General features: G+C 40.4%; 2 protein-coding genes and 1 long non-coding RNA gene across 4 annotated transcripts; 2 read left to right on the forward strand and 1 right to left on the reverse strand.

Annotated features, from left to right (window-relative positions):
• Positions 1–136: 136 nt before the first annotated feature.
• Positions 137–14,380, forward strand: MTERF3 (mitochondrial transcription termination factor 3). 2 transcript variants are annotated; one of them, XM_074554739.1, is made up of 8 exons: positions 159–223; positions 628–979; positions 3,310–3,462; positions 4,420–4,609; positions 7,575–7,722; positions 8,923–8,994; positions 11,710–11,871; positions 14,124–14,380. In XM_074554739.1, exons 2-8 carry the CDS (start codon positions 649–651, stop codon positions 14,316–14,318), a joined length of 1,251 nt encoding a protein of 416 aa, XP_074410840.1. In that variant the 5' UTR covers positions 159–223; positions 628–648; the 3' UTR covers positions 14,319–14,380. The 2 variants fall into 2 exon arrangements, with proteins under 2 accessions (XP_014130104.1, XP_074410840.1); XM_014274629.3 differs by lacking the exon at positions 11,710–11,871 and having other exon boundaries at positions 137–979.
• On the reverse strand, positions 10,625–16,503 carry LOC141731174 (uncharacterized). Its single transcript, XR_012583130.1, has 2 exons — positions 16,373–16,503; positions 10,625–12,201 (listed from the first exon to the last, which is right to left on the reverse strand). It is a non-coding gene; the product is annotated as an uncharacterized LOC141731174 (long non-coding RNA).
• Positions 16,504–16,574: 71 nt separating this feature from the next.
• UQCRB (ubiquinol-cytochrome c reductase binding protein) lies at positions 16,575–21,319 on the forward strand. Its single transcript, XM_074554759.1, has 4 exons — positions 16,575–16,721; positions 17,944–18,015; positions 19,733–19,899; positions 21,082–21,319. Exons 1-4 carry the CDS (start codon positions 16,703–16,705, stop codon positions 21,157–21,159), a joined length of 336 nt encoding a protein of 111 aa, XP_074410860.1. The 5' UTR covers positions 16,575–16,702; the 3' UTR covers positions 21,160–21,319.
• Positions 21,320–21,525: the final 206 nt, after the last annotated feature.

Genomic DNA, 21,525 nt, shown 5'->3' on the forward strand with positions numbered 1-21,525 from the left:
AGAGAGAAACGGAGCGCGGGAGGGGGGGTTAGTTGCGCCATACTGCCTTTTTATAACACGCGGAGAGAAGGACGCTGCTGTCTACTCCCCCCCGTTTCCTTCCGAGTGGTGTCGCCCAGGCCGGGCCAGGGAGTGGGGCGCACACGTGCGCCGCGCCGCGCCGTGCCGTGCCGTGCCGTGCCGTGCCGTGCCGCGCCGCGCCGCGCCGCGCCGCGCCGCGCAGGTGAGGCCCCAGTGGGTCCCGCTGTTCCCGGGCCGGGTGGCACTGTCCCTTCTCCCGCAGGCTGCGCGCAGCGGCTACCGGCGTGGGGAGCTCTGCGAGGGACGGCGGGTGCGGCCCGACTCGGCCTCCCCGCCCTGTGCGGTTTTACGCGGAGGGCCCCGTTCCCCCGGGAGGGTTTAGGTCCTGGCTAGGCTTCTCCGTGCTCCCGAGGGAACGGCTGTCCTAGAGGGCGGCGGGCGGCGGCCTCAGACCCGGCTCCTCCGTTTGTGGCGCGTTTAAAACCTGAAGTCCGTAGGTGGCGCTTTGTAGCGAGGGGTTGCTGTAACGCCGGGGGATTCACGCTCCCGGCTATACGGCGAGGCGGGCAGCGCCCGTGTCACCCCGCGGCTTTTTCGTGCCCGTAGGATGCCGTGCTGCGGTGGGTGATGGCCGTGTGGGCTCGGCACGCCGCCCGCTGGGGCTGCCTGCTGAGCACGGCCCGTGCTGCTGCTGAGCTTCCTCGGCGGCTCGGGGTTGCCGCCTGCCCCGCACGGGCCTGCCCTGAGCCGGCCCGTCGGGCTGTGCTGCCCGCTGGAAGGGAGGCGGCTCTGTGCGGACTGCAGGGGCACAGGCGGCTGTCCGCACGGACCTGCTCCCCGCCCGACTGCGCCAAGGATGCAGCCTTCTCTGCTCCCGAAAGTAACCTACCTTCAGTGCAACAGGAACAAGCAAAACCAGAAATATTACCTGATCTGAATGCAAAAATACTGGACGAAGGTAAGAGGCTTTAAAGGATACAATTTCTCCCGAATCCTCAAATTATGTTTTCAGTATGCTGTGGTTCAGCCCCAACTGGGTTCTCCTTTTTTGCCCTGTTTGCCTAAAATATGTATCTGGAGTTCCTGACTTTCACTTCTGATTAGCTCCATAGTTAATTCAGATAGTTATGGTCGATGTGGCATGCAAAGAATACCTTTAAAGTGAGATAAAGATATAATGTTTTGGGTACAAATGTAGGTCTGGAGCTGCTCTTTGAAGGAGTTTTCATAACCCTACCTGCATCTGTTTGTCTTTCCCTCGCAGATGTACACACTAAAGGGTTTTGGTTTGGGGGTTTTTGGGCGTTTAGTTTTGGTGTTTTTTAATTATTTTTTTTTTTGGGGGGGGTGTTTGGATTTTCTTTGTTTTGTTTTTTGTTTGGCTTATGTTTTTTGGTTTGGGATTTTTTGTTTTGGTGTTTTTTTTGTTTGGTCGGTTGTTTTGTTTTTGTGGGGGTTTTTGTTTTGGTTTTTTTTTTTTTTTTTATTTTGAGTGAGGCTGGGAGATCGCACGCCTGAAGCGGCTCACACTCCACGGTTTGAGGGATCAGTAAGGACCAACAGGAGGCAGTGGTGTGAAGCCTCCTCAAGCGCTGCTCTGATGAGAAATGCTCACCCAACTGTCTTCTGAGGAAAGGACACGAAAGGAGATAAATGCAGCGGCGCCTTGGTGTTGTTGCCCTGAGGAAATTTACTCACTTTTTACCCCTACTTTTATATCTAAACAAAAAATATAATATTTCCATCCTTTCAAATTACTTTAGGTATGCTGAGGAAATTTGCTCTGAATTACTGAACAGCTTTGTATGTTCAGATTCTGCTTTGAGCCCAGCCAGCCTGGATTATACAGAGTTTATTATTTGGGGTGGCTCAGACCTGCATCAGAGATCTGTGTGTGTAGGTGGTTTTGAAACAGTGCTGCACCAAAGTGATGGGTCAGCCAGCTGGTTTGTGGCTGCACCTGCGATGTAATTTATCCACTAGCCAGATTGTTATCAGCCAGCAGACTGACTGGAGAATGTGTGTGTGTAGCATTTTGCCCAGTTGTCAGTCTGTATAATGGAGTAAACATAATTGATAATTTTGGGGGGTTTTGGTAACTTGAAGTATGATTCCCAATAGGAAGTGTAAGGACCTTAAAGTGGCAATAAAAGACATGTACGCATGTGGAATGGACTTAATTGTATATTGCTTTGGTTCTCAACAAGTTGAAAAAAACCACTTGATATTCCTATGTATTCCTAGAGAGTTCCTGTTCAATGTGTAAATGTTGCTGAAAGCATTTTACTGTGCTTTTGTTTCTGAGGCTATGAGAAAAAGACAAGACCTTCAATAGCTATCAAGCTAGTGTGTGCAATTCTTCCTGGAGCATTAGGCACATCCTAATTACTTTGGAGTTACATGTAGAGTTCTAGTGTGCCTTTGTTTCTTGACTTGGAAGAGTGTTACCCTGGTCTCTCAGAAGCCATTTTACAAAGGTATAGAGCACTGAAAATCCCCTCCCAAAGAGGTTATAATCAGGGCATCTGATCAGTAATCAAACTGATGATTGATTTGGATGCTAGGAGCTAGCCTGCAAACAGCAATCTTAATCTTGCTGCTGTGAGATCCTATATATGGAAAAATAGATCTGTTTAGAGAATTTGTTTTTTAAAGACATTGAGTTCTGTGACTTGGAACACTTGGGGGAAAACAAGCATAATAATGTTCTCTTTGAAACCTTACTGAGTAGGAAGCTATTCCTGTTGCTGTTAGAGATAGTGGCAGTCAGCTGCCTTTCTGTAATGGATAAGACATAATAGCCTGGCTGGAGTTGGCTGTGAAATACATTGAAAGTTAAAACAGCTGCATTCCAGGCTGCATTTTCAGGGGAGACACAAAGTAGTGGGCTGGTCAGGTTATGAAAAATAATCTTGGCAGTAGCCTTTTATCTGGCTGTGATCAGGCTAGAATGCATTTGTAAAGACATGAAAGAGGATCCTTTTCCAGAGGGTGATTTGATCTCTTGTCTGCAGTGTCTAGGCAGCAGACTGGCAGGCTTGCTGGGTACTACTCTCAGATTTGGCCATATGAGTAAAAGTTGATGGGGAGTGACCAGGAGATGGAACAGAGGCAAAAACTGGGAGCAGAGTTTATGTTTACATGTTTTCAAATAGTAGGCTGGCTGTTTATCACATGGCGCAGTGTTTCTGCATTTTGGAAAGGATTTTAAGAGATCTGTATAGCATTTGGTGGGAGAAGCTTTGTCTTTCACAAAATGCATTTGGGTTTTCTATATTTGTTTCTCAGACTGGGATGACATCCCACCTTCATCTGCTCTGGAAGTAATTTCTGAGGAAGAAGCTGTACAGATCATTGCAGAACCACTTCTCCCCATTCAGTCCTCCACGCTCCGAGATTACGTTGATCACTCAGAAACCCTTACAAAACTTGTCCACCTAGGTATGTGTGATTTTTGTTTGTGTGCTCTGCCTATGCAGAGCTTTGCAGATCCTGTCATTTGTGCTTCGCTCTTACTGGTTACCTTGTAAACTTGAAAATGGGAACAGTGACCAATGGTGAAAATCTGCAGAATGTTAACCAGGGTAGACAGATAAAAGGAGGGGACTGTGTCACTAACAGTGCCATACTGCTGGGAAACAAAGCTGGCTGGTGTTAGTCCCTTAGTGCTGTGTTAGAAGGAGGCATCTCCCACAGCTTCAGGAGGTGGAAATCACTGTGTAATTTAATTTAATTGGTCTTTCTTCTTTTGGGCTGGTTAAAAATGCTTTGATTTGCTGCAAAACAAGCTGCAGCTCTTCATCCTTGGAAGGAAAGAAAATGGTTGCTATGCATAACATTAGGAGTGAGGCACAGCACACTGGAGAGGCAAGAGGGAAGTGTCAAAAAAATTTGGACTACAGAGATGCCCAAGTTCAAGCTTTCTCACCACCTTGTTCCCCAAACGTGCAAGGAAGACTGGAAAGAGGTTGGAGAAATTAATACTTGAGAGGAGGAATCTGTCCCCATATAGTAAGAAATTGTCATGTGTGAGTCAGTGTACAAAGGCCCTTCATTGCAAAATTGTCATCTCCCCTTTTATAACAGATTTGGAAATTTCATGTGCACATACTTCTGTGCAACAAGAGCAGGTCTCTAAATGTGGCACATGCAGGTTTCACTGCAAAGGTCTTTCTTCAAAAAATAAACTCAGCAAAAGCTTCTAAAATGACTGCTTATTTTATCTGGAGTCTTTCCACAATATACAAGGTATAGCTTTGCTGTGTTGAGTAATTAAAGTATGCAAAATCAGTGCAAAAAATTGAGTAGTCCTATAAATTCCAGCATGCCTTTGGGAAACACTTAGAGAAAGCAGGGTCTGTGTTTAATTAAAACAACTTCTAATTTTGTTTATTGTAGGAGTTGACTTATCCCAAGTGGAGAAACGTCAAAAGGCAGGTCAGCTTTTACTGACCTTGGACTTTGAAAAAGATGTAAAAAAAATACTTCTGTTTCTTAAGGATGTGGGTGTAGAAGACAATCAACTAGGACCATTCCTGACCAAAAATCCATACATTCTTGGTGAAGATCTGGAAGCTTTAGAAACCAGGTAAGCCTTTCAAGTAGTAGCAGGGTGTTAAGCCCCTTGGCTTGAAGATCTGGTTTCCCAGGTGGTTTAACCTTGTCTGAAGGAACCTGTGCTGCCTCCTTTCTTACTCTTACTGCTTTCTTACCCTGGCTGTATATTCTTGTGCCTCCCCATCTGTTGGCACTAATGTGTGATGGTCAGTCAACACCTTCACCCCCCTGAAAACTGCCCATTAACAAATTTTACTGCCCATCTCTGTCTCTCTGCCACAGAGGAAGCAGCTTGCCATTGTAGGCCACTTTCTTTACTTGCGTCAGCTTCCTTTCCAAAATGACATCCCTGAGGCTTTACATAAATTTGTAGAACAATATTAAACTCTTCAGCCACAATGTGAAACCTCATGAATTCTGCAATCAAAGAAGCAGACTAGATTTCTTCTGTGTTGACATCTAATAGCAACAGGAGGTTTTGGTGACTTTTTTTCCTGTTGTCCAGCTGAAACTCAACACAACACTACAGTGAACTAATTAGCGTGTGTGTGTTTGTTCACACTTCTATGGCCCTAAACTGTTCTTCAGTCCTTAAAATGGACTTTAATTTGTAATATTATTCTTAATTCGATAGTTTTTTCCCCAGAACAACTCATGTATGTATGTGCATGTTTAATGAACTCAAAACTTCCCAGTACTCCAGAGAAAAAGTCTGTCATCTTGGCTCTTGCATATAGTAGCATTTCTATCTGAAACAGAAATCTGAAAGTACCAATATTTAGAAACAGGCACAAGAGTAGACTCTTGTATAACATAGACCTAACTTCTTTCTCCTCTGTTCTTCTAATCTTGTGTTCAATAAGTGGCCTTTCAGAAAGAAATATTCAAAATACCCTATGTTATTTTTCCAGAAGTAATTTTGAGTTTAGGTATCAGACCAGACTGCTCTTCTGAAGAGAGGCTTGGGGTTTTTTTTGTGATAAATATTTTAACTGATCCATTAAGTCAGATTTTCTTTTCAGTGACACTCCTGTGGCACTGGCTGATTAGTAAAGAAGGGGCTAAACAGAGCAATCCAATTTCTTCTTAATTTTCTGCAGTATGATTCTTCTGTAAGTTTGACACTGGTGAATGCTTTCCTGCAAGCTTTAAAGTAAGTGTGTGTGCTGTAAAGGCTGTGAAGTGAATGTGTCTCAAATAGCTGTCTTTTGAAAGCTGAGTATCACCTTTGCATAAACAGTTTGGTGCAGATGGACGTGGTATTGGTTACATCACTCTGGAATGTTTTATTGCTATGGATCCCATGTTGCCAGGAAACAAAACAAAATTTCAATAGGTTTGGCATTTGACTTCAGATAAACACTGTAAAAGTCAAAACATTCCATAATTCCTAGCAATTTTGACAGTTGCAAATCAGTGTCTGTACTGCAGCTGCACCAGATGCTTTGTTTTATGCTGGTGTTAATGATGACTTAAAACTGTTAACATGCTACAGAGAACTGCTGAGCCCTGTAGTGGAACGAGGGCTGACCTTGGTGCCAGCACTCACAGATGTATCTCAGGCTTTGGCCAGGTTGGATAGCTGTGTTCCTTTAATATTTTAGTTTCTACAGTCAAGTTACTACAATCTTGCCATTCCTCTTTTAAGTTTCTTGCCTTTCCAGGAAGAAACACTCCAAGTGTGAATCTTAATGACTTGTTAACAGAAAAGAAGTGGAGTCGGGACAGCCAAAAGATTTGATTTTTATTCTGCTCATTTAGCTGTTTCTGGGATGCTTGGAAGCTGTGCCAATTCCATTGTCATTGTCTGGAGCCTAGGGTGCTACCTTATGTGTCGGGGTGCCTGCTCAGTTAGGAATTGGTCCTCTGGAGCTTGTTTTTATATCTTCCATCTGGGAGTTTTTGGCTTGTGATAATTTCTGAGGATTTGTGGAAAGAGGGAAGTTGAGTGACTGGAAGGTAATTTTATTTTTTTTCCTCTCCACAAGACATAGTTTAACAAAAAGCCCATTTTTTACTGAATATCTGCTTCTGCAGAACATTCTGCAACCCATTTATTATCTTAATTACTACCAGATAAGGCAATTCTTGTATGCTCTAAGTTGATCTGACTACAAATACTTCTCATATTGCAACTACTTTCATCTATAACCAGAAGAAGCCTCTCCAAATTGTAATTTAGTTGTTTAGTACATGGTCGTATGTGGATTAATTGTGTCTCTTTACTTGGTGTGCTGTATTTGTCCTCTTCAAGCATTTTCTTCTGGGAGCTGTGGTAATCATCTACTGCAAGTGGGACTTGAAATAGGATTTCACTTTCACTGAAATCAAAGTTTGGAAAAAGTTTTGACTTGGAAAGAAGGAAGGAAAGCAAGCTCTGTTAAATATCAAAACCTTAGTCAACTCCTCTTGCCTCCTGACAACCAGATGTTTGTTGCTCGCTTGTTAGACCAGTGACTGAAAATAGGGCAAACACAACTTCAGCCTATGTAGAAATGCCTTTTTCGACAATATCTACACACAGCATCCTTGTATGATATTTCTACTCCAATGCTATTGGCAAAACAGGGGTGTATGAGGTATAGACTCCGTTCCTTCAGCAGTAGAAATGGAATTCATTAAAATAGCAAAAGGCTGTATATATCTTCTTGTCCATACCCTATTAATGTGTTTGCAGTCTAGGAGACAGACTAGTAGTTAACTGTAGGTTAACATTGTTATCTGCTTAAGTACAGCTGGAAGGAATTAAAATCTGTCTTCAGTATTGACATTCTGCTCTGAGGTTTATTTTACTTCTAATTAATTGGAAGGGAGGGTATTTTGCTTTTACGATAACTGCAGATTTCACCTTAATTATTTTTGGCAAGGTTGCATGTTAATGCTAGAACATCTGTCCATTTATAAGATATCATTGAGGAATTTAAGTGATCACTGAATAAATGGAGGCAATATAATTTTCATCACTGGATTTTATTTTGTTTTTGTTCTCTTTCTAGAGTGGCTTACCTAAAATCAAAAAAATTTGGTAAGTCCGAAATTGCTCAGATGGTCTCAAGAGCTCCATATTTGCTGTTGTTTTCAGTGGAAAGATTGGATAACAGACTGGGTTTCTTCAAAAATGAACTTGGTCTCAGTGTAAAAAAGGTAAAGACTGAAGTGTTCAGGTATTTTGTTAGTGACAGTTGTAAGGTCTTGCAATATGAATACTCCAAAGTGTTTGGAGATTATCAACAAACATTGTGTTGACACCAGCAATGTCACTAGAGAGTTATAGGAGGGTAACATGGTTTTAACTGTCTGTGGAAGTGATATGGACACCTGACATTCAGAGGACCTGAAGTACAGCTTCTGAAGATGACCTGCTACAGTTTATTATCAAATAAGCATGTGTATGTCCAGTTCTGTTATTTGAGGTGGGTCAGAGGACTGAATTAATTACTGAAACAGCAAGCAGCTCTTTTAACTTCTGGAAAATTATTTGATGCTCTTCATCTCTTCAAGATACTTCAACATACTTAAAAATTATAAAAATAGTCTAATTTGTGAGTATCTTATCAAGATAAATGCCAAATCATACGCTCAGCTCACCAAGAGTGACCTCTGTGTTTGCTCATGGTTGCATACCATATTACATACTTAGTGTGTATTCAGCACCTTGCTTGGGATCTTCAGGGCAGGTAGTAGCTGGACTATCCTGGAGTAAGTGGGCAGTGTTAGTTGTGTCCTGCAGTAGGTGGGGATTGCAATGAATACCAAATTCCAAGTGGAATCTTGGGTTCTTCTGTTAGCTGCTATGAACAGTCATAGCTGCTACAGTGCTCTGTTGCTGGCCTTTCCGTATTTGAGGTGAGACATCTCGGAAAAAGGTTTAGCCACCACCTTGTACTCAGGGTGGACTGCAAGTAATCAGACACTTCAGGGAATGTGGAGTATTTCTTGTAGTGCTGTTACACTGTGGTCTAACCAGATTCAGAAGTTAGCTCCACTGCCACTAAAAACCCTTTTATAGCTTCCATTGGGTGATGTGTTGGTTACTTTTTTAAAAAAGATAGGAAGAAACAACTTGAGGGCTGAGAGAAATTGAGTAGTTGAGCTTACTTTCTCCTTTTGATGCATGCTTTTACTCCCTCTTCCTATCAGCTTTACATTATATTATTTTTTGTTTTCTAAAAGAACATATTTGAGTAATGTTTTGCATCTTAATGTACTGCTGTTTCATGCAAATTTATCTTTGGTGTAGAGATAAAATGAAATACAAAATGAAATGAAAAAAAAAGTTTATATAGGATCCTTCTTTCAAAGCCTTCCATAAACTCATTAATTTATGTGTTTTTCTGATCGTAGACAAAGGATCTGGTAATTCGTCTTCCAAGGCTACTGACTGGCAAAATAGAGCCTGTAAAAGAAAATCTTCAGGTGAGCTTATGAATAGATATTAAAAGTGTATTGTATATAGTTGAAGAGTTGTCAGGAGATAAAATTCTTGTAGGGGATTGTGTACAGAAAATTTAATGAAATAATTTTGGTGGTGATATAAAGTAACTGTTAAACCATGTATTTTCCTCTATAGCATGCAAGCTCATTCAATGCATGGAGCATTACCTTATTCTCTTTTCTACTCTGATGCATTGCCTTCCTGCCAAAAGTTGCTATATGATGACATAAATGGCTACCCACTTTTAATGAGTAGAAAAATACTCAAGTCTTTTTTTCCCTCCCCTTAATTATTATGGTTTTTTGCTAACTTGGATTGTCCGTGAGTATTTAGGAGCAAGAAATGTGCAGTTGATTATTTTTCTCCTGGCAGGTAACTAGCCTGCCAAAATGTGCATTTGACACCTATTGGCTGATAGCAGATGGTCATTATTAACAACTGTTGGGTAAATAACTTCAAACCCATGGGGATTCCTTTCCCTTCTGAAAATGTAAGTGTATTGCTTTAATTACTGTGCTGTAAAGCCATCGAGGCCAAACAGCATGATGTAGTGTAACAATTTGTGAAATTCCATTATTCTATAACAAATAACTATTAATCAAAATGTATAATTTTCAGACAGACTCACTGTTCTGAAACTATTAAACACTAGAAGTCTTGCAATCTGAAATGTGTGTGTGGTAAGGGAGGAGACTGGAAAGTAGCAGACTGTTCTAATTAATAGTGCTTTCTTTTAAACACACATTGTTTCCACAGGCTGGGGAGCCATTATTATAATGAATGTGTTTTGAGGTCTTTAGTTCTATGTAACTATCTTGTTTATCCACCAAGAAATACAGCATAGTACCTCTATTTTTCACATGTGTAAGAAAGGGAAAGAAAGGAAGTGATTTTTAGGTCCCCACTGTTGGAATCTACTAATTCTTAAAAGCTCAAGCTTTTCAGGAGGTTGGATTCAAAATCTGTGTTCAAACCTGTATGTCCTAAACTGGTGGTGGGAGGACAGTACTTGGAAAGTGAAATCTCATACTAACAGTTCAGAAGTGATCAGGTTGCATCCCTCATTCTGCATGGACTGTTATTTAGAAACAAGTACAGTAGCTGATCTTGGTTGTCGTAAGATACCAGTCATGGACTAAATGTGCTGAAGGATTGCTTAGTCCATCCTCTGAAGGTTTAATCAAGCACAATTAGAGATTCATTGACAGGGTAAAACCTGTCAAAGCTTTCATTACCACTCCTATTGTGGGAATAATACATACTTTGTTGACTATTGCCAAGGCTTACACAATAAGGATATTAGCGTGTGTGGCCTAGAGAGTTATTGAATATTAAACATGTTTGCTGTCAGACTGAGTGCAATCAAAGCAACTTACACTTGAGCTCACTGATCATGTTGAGGGAGCTGTTCCATGTCACAGAGTAGAAAATAAAAGCTCAAGATTCTTGCCCCAATTACCTCTGCACTGATTTAACACGGGGTCTTAACTCCGGTTGTGTATCTTGATGCAGGAAGTTACCCCTGTCAGCTCAGGTCTGTGGAAGGTACCACTCATGTGCAAACACCTATTTCCATACTTGAACGTGGATTGGTATTTTGTGTGGTGCACAAATATTTATAAAGCAGAAAAGCTAAAATGAGGAGTTGAAAGACCTGATTATAGTTGCCTCTAGAAACAGTTCCCTGTAAGGATTTGGAAGTCCTAAGGTAAATTCAAAACCTGGATTCTAAGCCCTTCCCTTCATATTTGACAAGCAGTTCTGGAAAAAAGCCGCACTCTTGGCACATCAAACTGGGCAAACAAAACCACCACCTTCTTGCCAATTGAAGTACCTTAGTTTGATATGAAAGTCTGGTTATGTTAGCTGGCAAGCACACCCACTTCATGACTGAAAACAAGCTGCTTGTAAGTGTCACTGGAGGATAGAAGAAGTGACTGAGTTAACAGACACTCTTGTATGCTGAATTCTTTCTCAACAACTCAATGAATTGCTTGCCATTCTGCACTTTGGGAGGAGTGCTCATGATTTTATTGAAAAAATGTGTTTTGTTTTCCTTTTGGGAAATCATAATTGAAGTCAAGTCAGTCTCTGAAAAAGACATCTTACTTTAGACTTTATTGAACTATAGAATAAATCGAATACACTATGTATTCTACACATCTCTTTTAGGTTCAGCAGTCTTAAGTTGAAAACTATAGAAATTATACTCTGTATTTTAAAAAATGTACCTTGGATACATTAGCAAAAGTAGGCACTACCTATTCAATTGCTGTGTTTTACAGAGTTCAACAGCTCCACAGAAAGAAAGTCTCTTGACAACTTGGTATTGAAAATGATACAGGACTCTTTGGGGAAAATCTTTATGCTTTTAACTGCCATACATATAGAGACGTGGCTTTTTTGTTCGTGTCTCAGACAAACTGAAAAATACGTAATATTCACAGAAATTATCCTTATTTTGGGGATATTTTATAAACAAATTACAATTTAATCTAGAACACTAAATAATTTGTATTGTCTGACTTGAGAAGAACTGAAGTGGCAGATATTTTTGTGGTTTTCATTCTTGTTGCTGTGTAAAAAAGAATAGAAGAATTTTGCATTGCTTTATTTCAGTGGCACATTAAAATAAGCTGAGTTTGCTGTTTGTAAAATAAACTGACTTGCAAAGACAAAATTGTGCTCTCTTTCAGGTTTGTCAAATTGAGCTTGGTTTTCAACGTAATGAAATTCAACAGATAGTGTGTAAAACTCCCAAGATTTTAACTGCAAGTAAAAAGAGACTCAAACAGACATTTGACTACTTACACAACATAATGGGCATTCCCCACCACATGCTTACTCGCTTTCCTCAGGTGAGCTGTTGATCTGGGAATAAATTGTAGGTGCTCCTGTCACAGACACTTCACTGATGTGCTGAAGGTGGAGCCTTGCTCTGTGCAGAACATAAGTGAATTCTCCAGCTAGCCTGTGGCTTTTACTCTAATTGGGATAACTTTTATTAGCAATCCAGAAATTACTGAAGATGGAACTGCTGCTTATTTTCCATTAGCACATGTAACATCACTCCCCACAGTCTTGTGATATTTTAAGGTTTTTAACAGAGGTAGTCATGCTCATCTCTTCTGTGTCCATGCAAGAGAGATTACTGTCTGCTTAGGGATTTGCTTCTCTTGAAATCTTACCTAAGAGACACGAGAGAAGACAGATTATGAAGAAGATCTGTTCATTAGGTAACATTATATATATAAATATAAACATTTCTTTCAGGTTTGTCTACTTAAAAAATAACCTTTAGAAATTGTAGGATCTGAAAATACAGTGTAAAGGTAAGAGAAGTTCTGTCCATTAGACAATTAGATTATCCTTGGTCTTCTTATTGCTGCAGCAATTGCTAAAATACCACGGGATTGAAAATAGATTTGTTTCTTGATTACTATTTTGGGTTTTTTCCTGCCTCCTCATTACTGCTATTTCCTCACAAATTGAAAGCTAAAAGTGTTAGCCACTTCATTCAATGCCTACATGCAGTTACACTATCTTCTTATAAGGTAAAAATGAAAGCAGAAATTTCAACTTCTGAACTGCAGTAATTTTCTTTCTAAAGCAAGTCTAGTAGAGAATCTAAGTGGCTAGAAAGCCAAAATTGCACGGGGAAATAAAACTATTCCTCAGGATTTTTATTATCTTGCTATTTAATCTATCTTTACCTAACAAGGAATGCTTGCTTTTATGCTCAACTTTGTCACTTTGCCCTCCTTGATCTGTAAATGACCACAAGTTTTACTCACTTCTTCTCAGTTGTCTTATTGTTGGCTTTATGGTGGTTCACCTCATTATTTTTCTTCCTTTTGTTTGGTAAGGTGTGTGTTTCCTCTATTCCTTATTCTTGGCACAGTCTCTCCCTCTCTTTCCTGTTCTTCCCTTTCACCCTTGAAAACTGAATTCCAGGATACAGGTAGTGCACATCAGTCTGCATATGGTTGGGCCTTAACTTGTGCCTTCACAAATACATATTTATCTCCATCGATACTCACTTTTATCCTGATTGACAGTAACGTTAAAAATAGGAAGTATAGAGGATTTTTTTTTTTTTCAAATTCTATCTGATGTTACAGTTGCTCTGGTAACCATTCTGTCAGCTACAAATGGTGATTAAGTGTTTCTTTTTTCTAATTTCTTCTCTATTTTGACTGCCTCTTAAAATTCAAGAAGGCAGAGTAGGAACAGTAGTTTTGTTTTTTCCTCCTTGTTCAAATTAGTTTGCATCCTCATGGAACTCTTCTTCCATCAATGGAGTCTCTTTTTTAGTAAAATCTCTTTTTTCTGTGGCATTCATATGTTCATCAATATTGCCTCTGTAGCATCTCTCTCTGTTCAGTTGTACTGCTCAGGAATGAACTTAGATCTTTGCTTTTACAACTTAACTGTGCGTCTCATCTTCCCCACTTCCTTCTCTTTTCAAATGTTCTGCTGATTTCTTTTGTGTTTCTCCTACCATTGTTCTCATCTTTGTCTGTCTAGATTATTTTTTGTGGCAGGTATCTTCAAAGGTAGGCATTGCTGTGCAGCAGAAGACAAATGGTTGCTTTGAACCACCACACTGTGCCTTTTGGCCACATTATCATGACAGGAGTCACATCCACTCACCTCTGCCCTTGCCACCGTGCCAGTTTATTTGCATTATGCCCTGTGGTCACCTCTTCATTTCTTGATTGTAACTGTGGTTATTTGAATCTGTCTAAAGCTAGAGGAAAAGTGCTCCCTGTTACTGAATGCCTCCACTGTCTTGGCTGTGATTACACAGTAATTACAAAGTAATAGAGTTGTTATATAGAAACAACTCTCAAGCACATTAGGTTTTTTGTATCACTCTCTGGTTTTTGTTGTGTATGTCAGCATATTGTATTGGAGTATTTATTTAGAGTTTAGATAATTTATATATAAATGTAACCTACCTGGTGTTTGACGTAAACTAAAGGAAAATAAGCATATTATTTGTTTGCTTCCTAGAGCTTCAGTTTGTCTAAAAACAGCTCTAATTTTTGATGCCTCGGGGTCTGAAATTTAGACAACCTAAAAAATGGTTCCCTTTTTTCTTTCTTAGGTTTTCAACTCAAAGCTGTTACGAATCAGAGAGAGGCATATGTTTCTTGTCTTCTTGGGAAGAGCCCAGTATGACCCAGCCCAGCCCAGCTACATCTCCCTGGATCAGCTGGTATCCCTGCCTGATGAGGTGTTTTGTACAGAGATTGCCAAAGCCTCTATGCAGGACTTCGAAAATTTCTTAAAAACACTTTGATTAGTAACACATGTAAAAAGTTGTAGAATTAAGTTGCAAAATAAACATACTTTATAAAACTACTTCCCTTTAAGGTCTCTTAACTTTTTAATTACGTTTAATAAGTCATTGTTTATGAAGTGCGTAGGATTTAAAGGATTACAGTAATACTTATAGTAGCCTAAAACTGTATTTCAGAAGGATTGAGCCAATATGTTGATTGCTACTAATGCAAGCCTTGTAATTAATCACTAACTTAATTCAGAGTGGATGATGCAGCACATTAACAGAAAGGTAAATTCAAATTCCTCTTTTTTTTCTTTTGATAATGGCAGAATTTTGGGAGATAGGGAATAAGTTACGAGCCAGTTTTCCAGTCTTGCCCTCTGTTATCTTCTCCTTTCACTCTCTTCCCCAAAAGTTAGAATAGCAAGATAGTGTGATAGTGAAGTAATGTGTTTACTTGCTTGAGCTAATAATAATAATGTTATTCTTTTCCTTGTATGGTAGAAAGAATCACACCATTAATATGTGAAGCTCCTCATACAGAAAGGCATTTTATCAATAGGTTACAAAGGTGTTTCTTGCCAAAGCTGGCTGCTGAAATTGGTATCCTAGAAGCTGGTTAGAAATGTCAAAAAAAACCCGCAGCAAATGGAATTTAGGAAAATTATAAAAACAAAAAAAAATAAAGATGTTACTATCCCTGAAATCTAGAAGAACTATTTTAGTTACTTTTCCCCGTGTTCAGTTTTTCTCCCCCCCATACCAATGAGATTCATGTGGCTTTAATACACAAGTAACCATGTGAAAAGAGGCTGTAGTATATATTAAGGTGATGAGAGTTGGTCAGTTGTAAAAGCTGGAGTAAATTCTGACATTGGGCATCATGGAAATATTGAAAATACTTAAACTTATCATTAAACAAAGCATGTTAATATGGAATTACCAAATGCTTCACAGTGTATTTGTGAAACACATTTCCAAACAAAACAAAAAAGCTGCCTAAATCCACATGCAGAACTGTTTGATGTTGTTTAGAAGTTTGAATTCCTTCATTAAAAATAGCTCAGGAAATCTGAAATCCAGATGTTTTAACTGGGATTTAAACTTATTTAATGAAAATGCCCCAACGTTTTAAAACCTCACTGTTGAAGCTAAAAATAGCAATTTTTATGCACACAGCAGAATAAAACCCAAAAGGCTAAATTCTGGTAGTAGGTAGCAAATAAAGTAAGATTAAAGAGATTTAAAGAATGAGAATAGTAATGATCTCTGGAGTATGACTTTGGATAAATACTTATGCATCCAAATTAAGAATTAGAAAAATAAATGCTTGAAAGACATTGAAAAACCACATTCATTGTCTGCAATATATATCTGAGATGATCTCTTTTGTCTTTTTTCTCATGTTTTCTGTTCCATTGGCCTGGAAAGATTGCTTGAAATACTCTATTGAATACACTGTTCTTGGTGGAGATGCAAAACACATTTCATGGTGGCTGAAATGTGCTGACTAAGCACTTCCCTCCATTTCCTCCTTTTAACTCCAAGTGTCCAAAGTCCAATACGCTTACTTGGATTTTTGACTGTATTAAATGCTAATAATAAACTGTGATTTTCAAATAATATTGTAAAAAATAATGCTTACAGTAAAAATGTTAATAGAAAATATGTGGGTTCATAATGTTGGAGTTAACTTTTGCAGATTTTCTCCACTAGCCTTTTTACTATGTGACAAAGCATTGAACAGAAATTGTATTACAGAGTCTGTATATTTTGAATGTCTCAAACTTTGAGCTATAAATTCCTTTAATAATTTTAAATGTAGGAATGATTGCTGCCAGAGCGAAACCAGTTTCTTTGAATTGTTGAATTCACAAGCTGCTGCTGAAATAGCTTCCCCGAACCACGATGAAGAATGGACACAAAACATTTAAAGGGAGTGCTAAAATGGAGAGAGGGGATCGAAGAACTTTCTGAGGATCATGACAAAAACTTTATGGCTTTAAGATTAAAAATAAAACAAACCACAAACTTTTCTTGCTGAAATTACCCACTGCGTTACCTATTACCTATTTCTCCCCCCGACGTCTGCATTTTGTCTCTTTCAGACGGCAGTGGTCCCTTCCTGCAGGAAGGCCTGGGCAGATGCAGCGCTCTGTGCCACCCGCTCACCTGGCGGCTGCGATACCTGAGTAGAGCTAGCTTTCTGTTCCTTGGCGTGACCCATTGTTGCTTTGCTTATCGTGCTTTACAAAGCGAATTTTAATTTTGCTATTGTTTTCCTCTGTCATTTATTCCTGCCCCGCGGCCAGAGCGCAGGCGCCGCCGCCGGGCCGGCATTGGCGGGCCCGCCCCCCCCCCGCGCTGTACCCAGGAGGCCGCGCGGCGCCGAGGTCAAGATGGCGGCGAGGGCGCCTGGTGAGGCGGCGGGCACGCTGAGGGGCAGCAGGGGCGCTGAGGGGGCGGCGGGGCCGGGTCTGTCCCTGCTCTCTCCCGCCTGCGGTGCTGGGCTCACCTCGGCCCGCGCTGGGCAGCGAGGCCGGCCGTGACCGGGAGAGGGGAGCCGGTGTGCACCGTGTGCCCTTGACAGGGACGGGGAGTGCCGGTTCCAGAGCCACCGGGCGAGTCTCCTCGGCGGCCTTCCCGCGGCAGGGAGGGAGCCTGGTCCCCACAGCTGAGCTGTATGGGCGCAGAGAGCGCTCGGGAGCACTGGGGGAAGCCTTGGGCTGCTCCTGAGGGGCCTCGGGCTTTGCTGTCCTGTGCGGGCACCCACTCGGCGTGCAGTCGGGCTAAGGTTATTCCTTGTCTGGCCCTGAAGGACGAAGGGATAACTAAGCAACCTGCTGAGGCAGTGCTCTAATGAGCTCTTTTGGGGTGTTTTGGGGATGACCTGGTAAGACAGATGACTTAAAAGTCACGTAAAACAGCTCGCCCGCACTGCGTTGCCCGTGTCGTGCCGTTCGTGGCATTCTAGACCCCTTGCTGAGGTATTTGGTTATGTGTAAAAGCACCTCTGCCGTCCCAAACTACAGGAACGTGCTATATGTGGTTTGGAAGTCTGGGTTTTTTGGTTTTTTTTCTTGGTCTGATTAATTTGTTTTTGTTTGGTTGGGATTTTTTTGAGGTTTTAGTGTGGATTTCATGATTGACTTTGGCAGCTCCTAGAAAAAGAAATAGCATTCAAGTATCTGGAGAGGAGAGCAGAAGGTTCACAGTATGTTAATAGCTGGGCTTGAAGTCACATAGCGACAGCTAAGGAACCTAGATAAATTATTGGAAAAGCCTGATGGTTTTGCTTTATGCAGACACTATGGGTTTGGCTCATGTAAGTGCTACAGAGTTTAAGAGTTTTGTTGCTGTCTTTGATGAGGAATTGGTAGCATTTTTCCAAGTCTTAAAGCAGCCTAACATTCAGATTAAGTGAAATGGGTTAAACTCTTGTATGTATTGAGTTCAGTGTCAGTTATGGGATACTGAGAAGTGGAGGCCAAGTCATGTATGGTCAAATTCAAACTTGATGCAATGTTACATTGCTGCATGTGTTGGAGGCCAGCAGATATTTGTGTACTGCACAGTACTGTGTAAATGTTGAATTTTACCTTGCTGTGCAACTGATGTTCATATCCATTTGCATGTTCAGTTGCAGGAGGTGGTCGCCTGTTTGAGAGGCTTTGCAAGTGGTACTATAATGCAGCTGGGTTCAACAAATATGGTAAGTGTTTCACTGAGCTTTAAAAATTGCAAATGTAACAGTTCTGAAACTAGTTATGATTCATAGCTGGCATATGTACATGCAGGTTGGTATAAGTCCTTTTGATCAAAACTAGCTACTACTTTTGTGGAGAAAAAAGGTGGCAATGCCTTCAATTATTTCTGTTATTTCCATTATTTCTGTGTTTGCTCATGTTTCAGTGAATTAACTTGTAACAGCTAAGGCCAGGCTGGGACAGTTGAAAAAGCTTTCACAAAGCAGTCCTGAAAACTCAATTATTTACATTTCCCCACTGAGTCACTTTCACTGGCCAGTGTCTTCTAACCCACAGACTGCCCTTGGAGCTGAAGAGGTTCCCACTGATAGCAGTCAGCCTATCTGCAGTGCTTATGCAGAGTATCCAAAGTGCAGAAAGGATTGTTGTCGTTGTTCTGCCCTTTGTGTCACCATAACTTCAGCTGGCATCACTCTGGCCTGCACAGTGCTGGAATAGGTGTCAAAACAGGGCTTCCTTAAGGAGAAGAGGGTCCCTAAATGGTATTGCCTTCGGTTTATTCAGAGTGGTTACCAAGTTTATTTCAACCATTTAGATGGCAGAACAGTTCCTGTATGACAAGAATCTGAATATTATTCAGATGCTGCAATTTATTGCCCACCTCAATACAAACAAATCTCTTAAAGGAAGTTAACATATCTGCCCTGGAGAAGTTAGAAAAGAATTACAAGAAAACTGTAAACATGTAGCTTAGATCCTTCCTCCAGAGATGCAGTGCTTAATTCCTCTTTAATTCCTCTTTTATAATGCCTGTGTGCTGAAATTCTTACTTCTGCTGCTTCTCTGGAAATGCGACTAAAAAACTAGAGAAGCACCAAATTTAATATAGTGATTAAACTAGCAGCAGTGCTCTCTGTGCCTTTGAACTAAATTACAACATGAAATTTAAAAATGTGTGACTCAAAAGAAATTTTTGTGTTATTGAGACTCTACTGCCAAATCAGTCACATGACGTGAAAACCTTTAACCACAAGTCAGTAGGTATGTCGTAGTAATCACCTTGAATGCCACAGAAGTAATATTTTGTCCTATTTTCTTAATACTGAACCTTACAGAAAGTTTGGTTGAGTTTCAAGAATCCCTCGTTTCACAGAAGGCGTGCGAGTGTGCTCAGTTTTGAGAAGTCTGGGTATTTCTCTCTGATTTAACTTCTGATTTGGAGCTCACACACCAAGATAGAGCTTTGGGTTTCCATAGCTTCATATAGTCAGCAGAGATCTGGTCATCATGAACAAGGCAGTTCAGAGAAAAATTCTTCAGCGCTGAAGGAGTCCCATCTGTGGCTGACTGACTCTCATGGATTCAGAGCTCTCAAAAACCCTTTACCTGGACAGTCATCTTTAACAGAGATACAAAATTAGATGCACAGACATTCTCCCCTTAGATCCAGAGAGGTTTTGTTCTGTCTATGTATATTCTCATGAAACACATTGAATCAAATACCCATTTTCCTTATTCCTCTTTAAGAAAAGGAGTGAAAAAAGTAAATGGAGTCTGTGTTAGGATTGCACGTTCTCTCTGAGCAATCAGTGCCTCTCCTGGATTAGTTTGACTTTTCTTAATAATTTTGTGCTGGAAGTGTTTTGCCCACGGTACATGTGTCAATCCTAAATCTTACTGAAGAGCGTTTATTCAGTGGTGCTGTACATTCTCCTTGGCCAGGGTTAATGCGGGATGATATGTTGTATGAAGATGATGATGTGAAAGAGGCACTGAAGAGACTTCCAGAGCACCTGTACAACGAGAGAGTGTTCCGCATAAAGCGAGCGCTGGACCTGAGCTTGAAACATCAGATCCTTCCCAAAGACCAGTGGGTGAAGTATGAGGAGGTATGTGCATGCAGTGTTCCCAGGGTGCAGCTCCTGAATGGCACTGCTGGGACTGGTGATGGGGATTTTCATTCTCTGGGGAGACACATGTGTACGTGTTCTCTGTAGTGAATGAGTCAGTAGCTCATGGAATACCTCTGGAAAACACTTTTGATTGCAGTTTAAAAATCTGGTTTTCTGTTTGAATTACGATTTTTTTCTCAAGATGACAGAAGCTTAAGCTGCACCTCAGAATCACAGCACATTGTTTGTGTTCAGACAAAATATTTCTTCTAAGCTGTTGGATAAACAGATACAATGTAAATAGCTTTGGAATTCTTAAAGAAGGTCTCCTGCTTTTCTGATTAATTTCTTTATCTTGCAGAAAATCTTGGGCCAAAACTTTTGTTCATGAAGGTGCCAAAGAAGAATAATATGAAGGGAAATAATGCATTAAAATAAGTGTCACCTTGTACTTTAGAAAAACAAACTGCACTTTCCTTATCAGATGTAACTAAATTTTATTGTTTGGTAATGAATTGGTTGACAGACTTTGCATCACTGTCCACCTCAGCTTTCTCCAGATTACCTGGCAGAGAGGAATTTTATCGTCAAGCTTTTGACTATAGGAGAGTATAAAGGTATTAATGCATCTCTGAATAAGCAGAGACTGTTTCTTTTGGTCTTACAGGTCATATTTAGGTAGCTGCTGCTTTGAATAATTGGTGACATATTTCCTCAAGCAGCAGTTTGGTTTGTAAGTGATAAATATGCTCGGGGTGTTCTATCAAATACAAGTTTACAGTGCTATTTAGAAGTTATACTCAAAAAGAGATTATCTGGAGTATTATTGTTGAACTTTGAACTAATTAAAGTGGATCTAGTACATTTGAGTATCTGCCAAAAGGAACACTGATTCTAAAGGCACAGCTGGAAGCATCACTTTGCCTGCTAATGTTGATGAGGCATTAGGAGTTAGTGGTTGCTGCAGTTGAGAACTTGTCATCACAGACTCGGCAGATACAAAGTTTGCCTTTTCAGGGTAAGTAAGGCCAGATTGTTTGTTTGCTTTCCGTGATAGGTCGTGTTTAGGCAAACCTGGGAATGAATGAGAAAGAAATAATCTGTAGGAATGACTTGATGTGTTTCTGCACCTTGCTTTAAGTTTAAATATATTTCTTCTATATATCTCTTCCTTTTCAGGATCACCGTTATCTTGAACCATACCTAAAAGAAGTAATCCGTGAAAGACAAGAAAGGGAAGCATGGAACAAGAAGTAACTGTTGAATCACATCATGCAAATATCCGGATATTTCTGATATTTTAAACATTTGGTTGTAGAAGTCCATAGGGAGGCAGTTGTGGGGCTGAGGAGTACTGTTTCAGCTTGTTCATTGAGTCTGATCATCCAACTAAAATAAACATGTCAAACTATAAAAATCTTGGAAGAATTCTTTCTAAATGTTAACAAGCTAATGTTCGGATCTTTCCTGTGAGCATATACATTACACATTAGCTTAGTGGTATGCAGTCTTCATTCCAGCTTTTGATTCTTGCTCTTTTCATCATACAGCTGTTTTCTGCAGTAGTAGAATGAGGTAAGAAATGTTCAAGGCTGTTGGTGCTAGTTCCTCTCTTAAGTTAAA

The sequence above is a fragment of the Zonotrichia albicollis genome, chromosome 1 (genome assembly GCF_047830755.1).
Source record: "Zonotrichia albicollis isolate bZonAlb1 chromosome 1, bZonAlb1.hap1, whole genome shotgun sequence".
In the NCBI taxonomy this organism is placed as follows: Eukaryota; Metazoa; Chordata; class Aves; order Passeriformes; family Passerellidae; genus Zonotrichia; species Zonotrichia albicollis.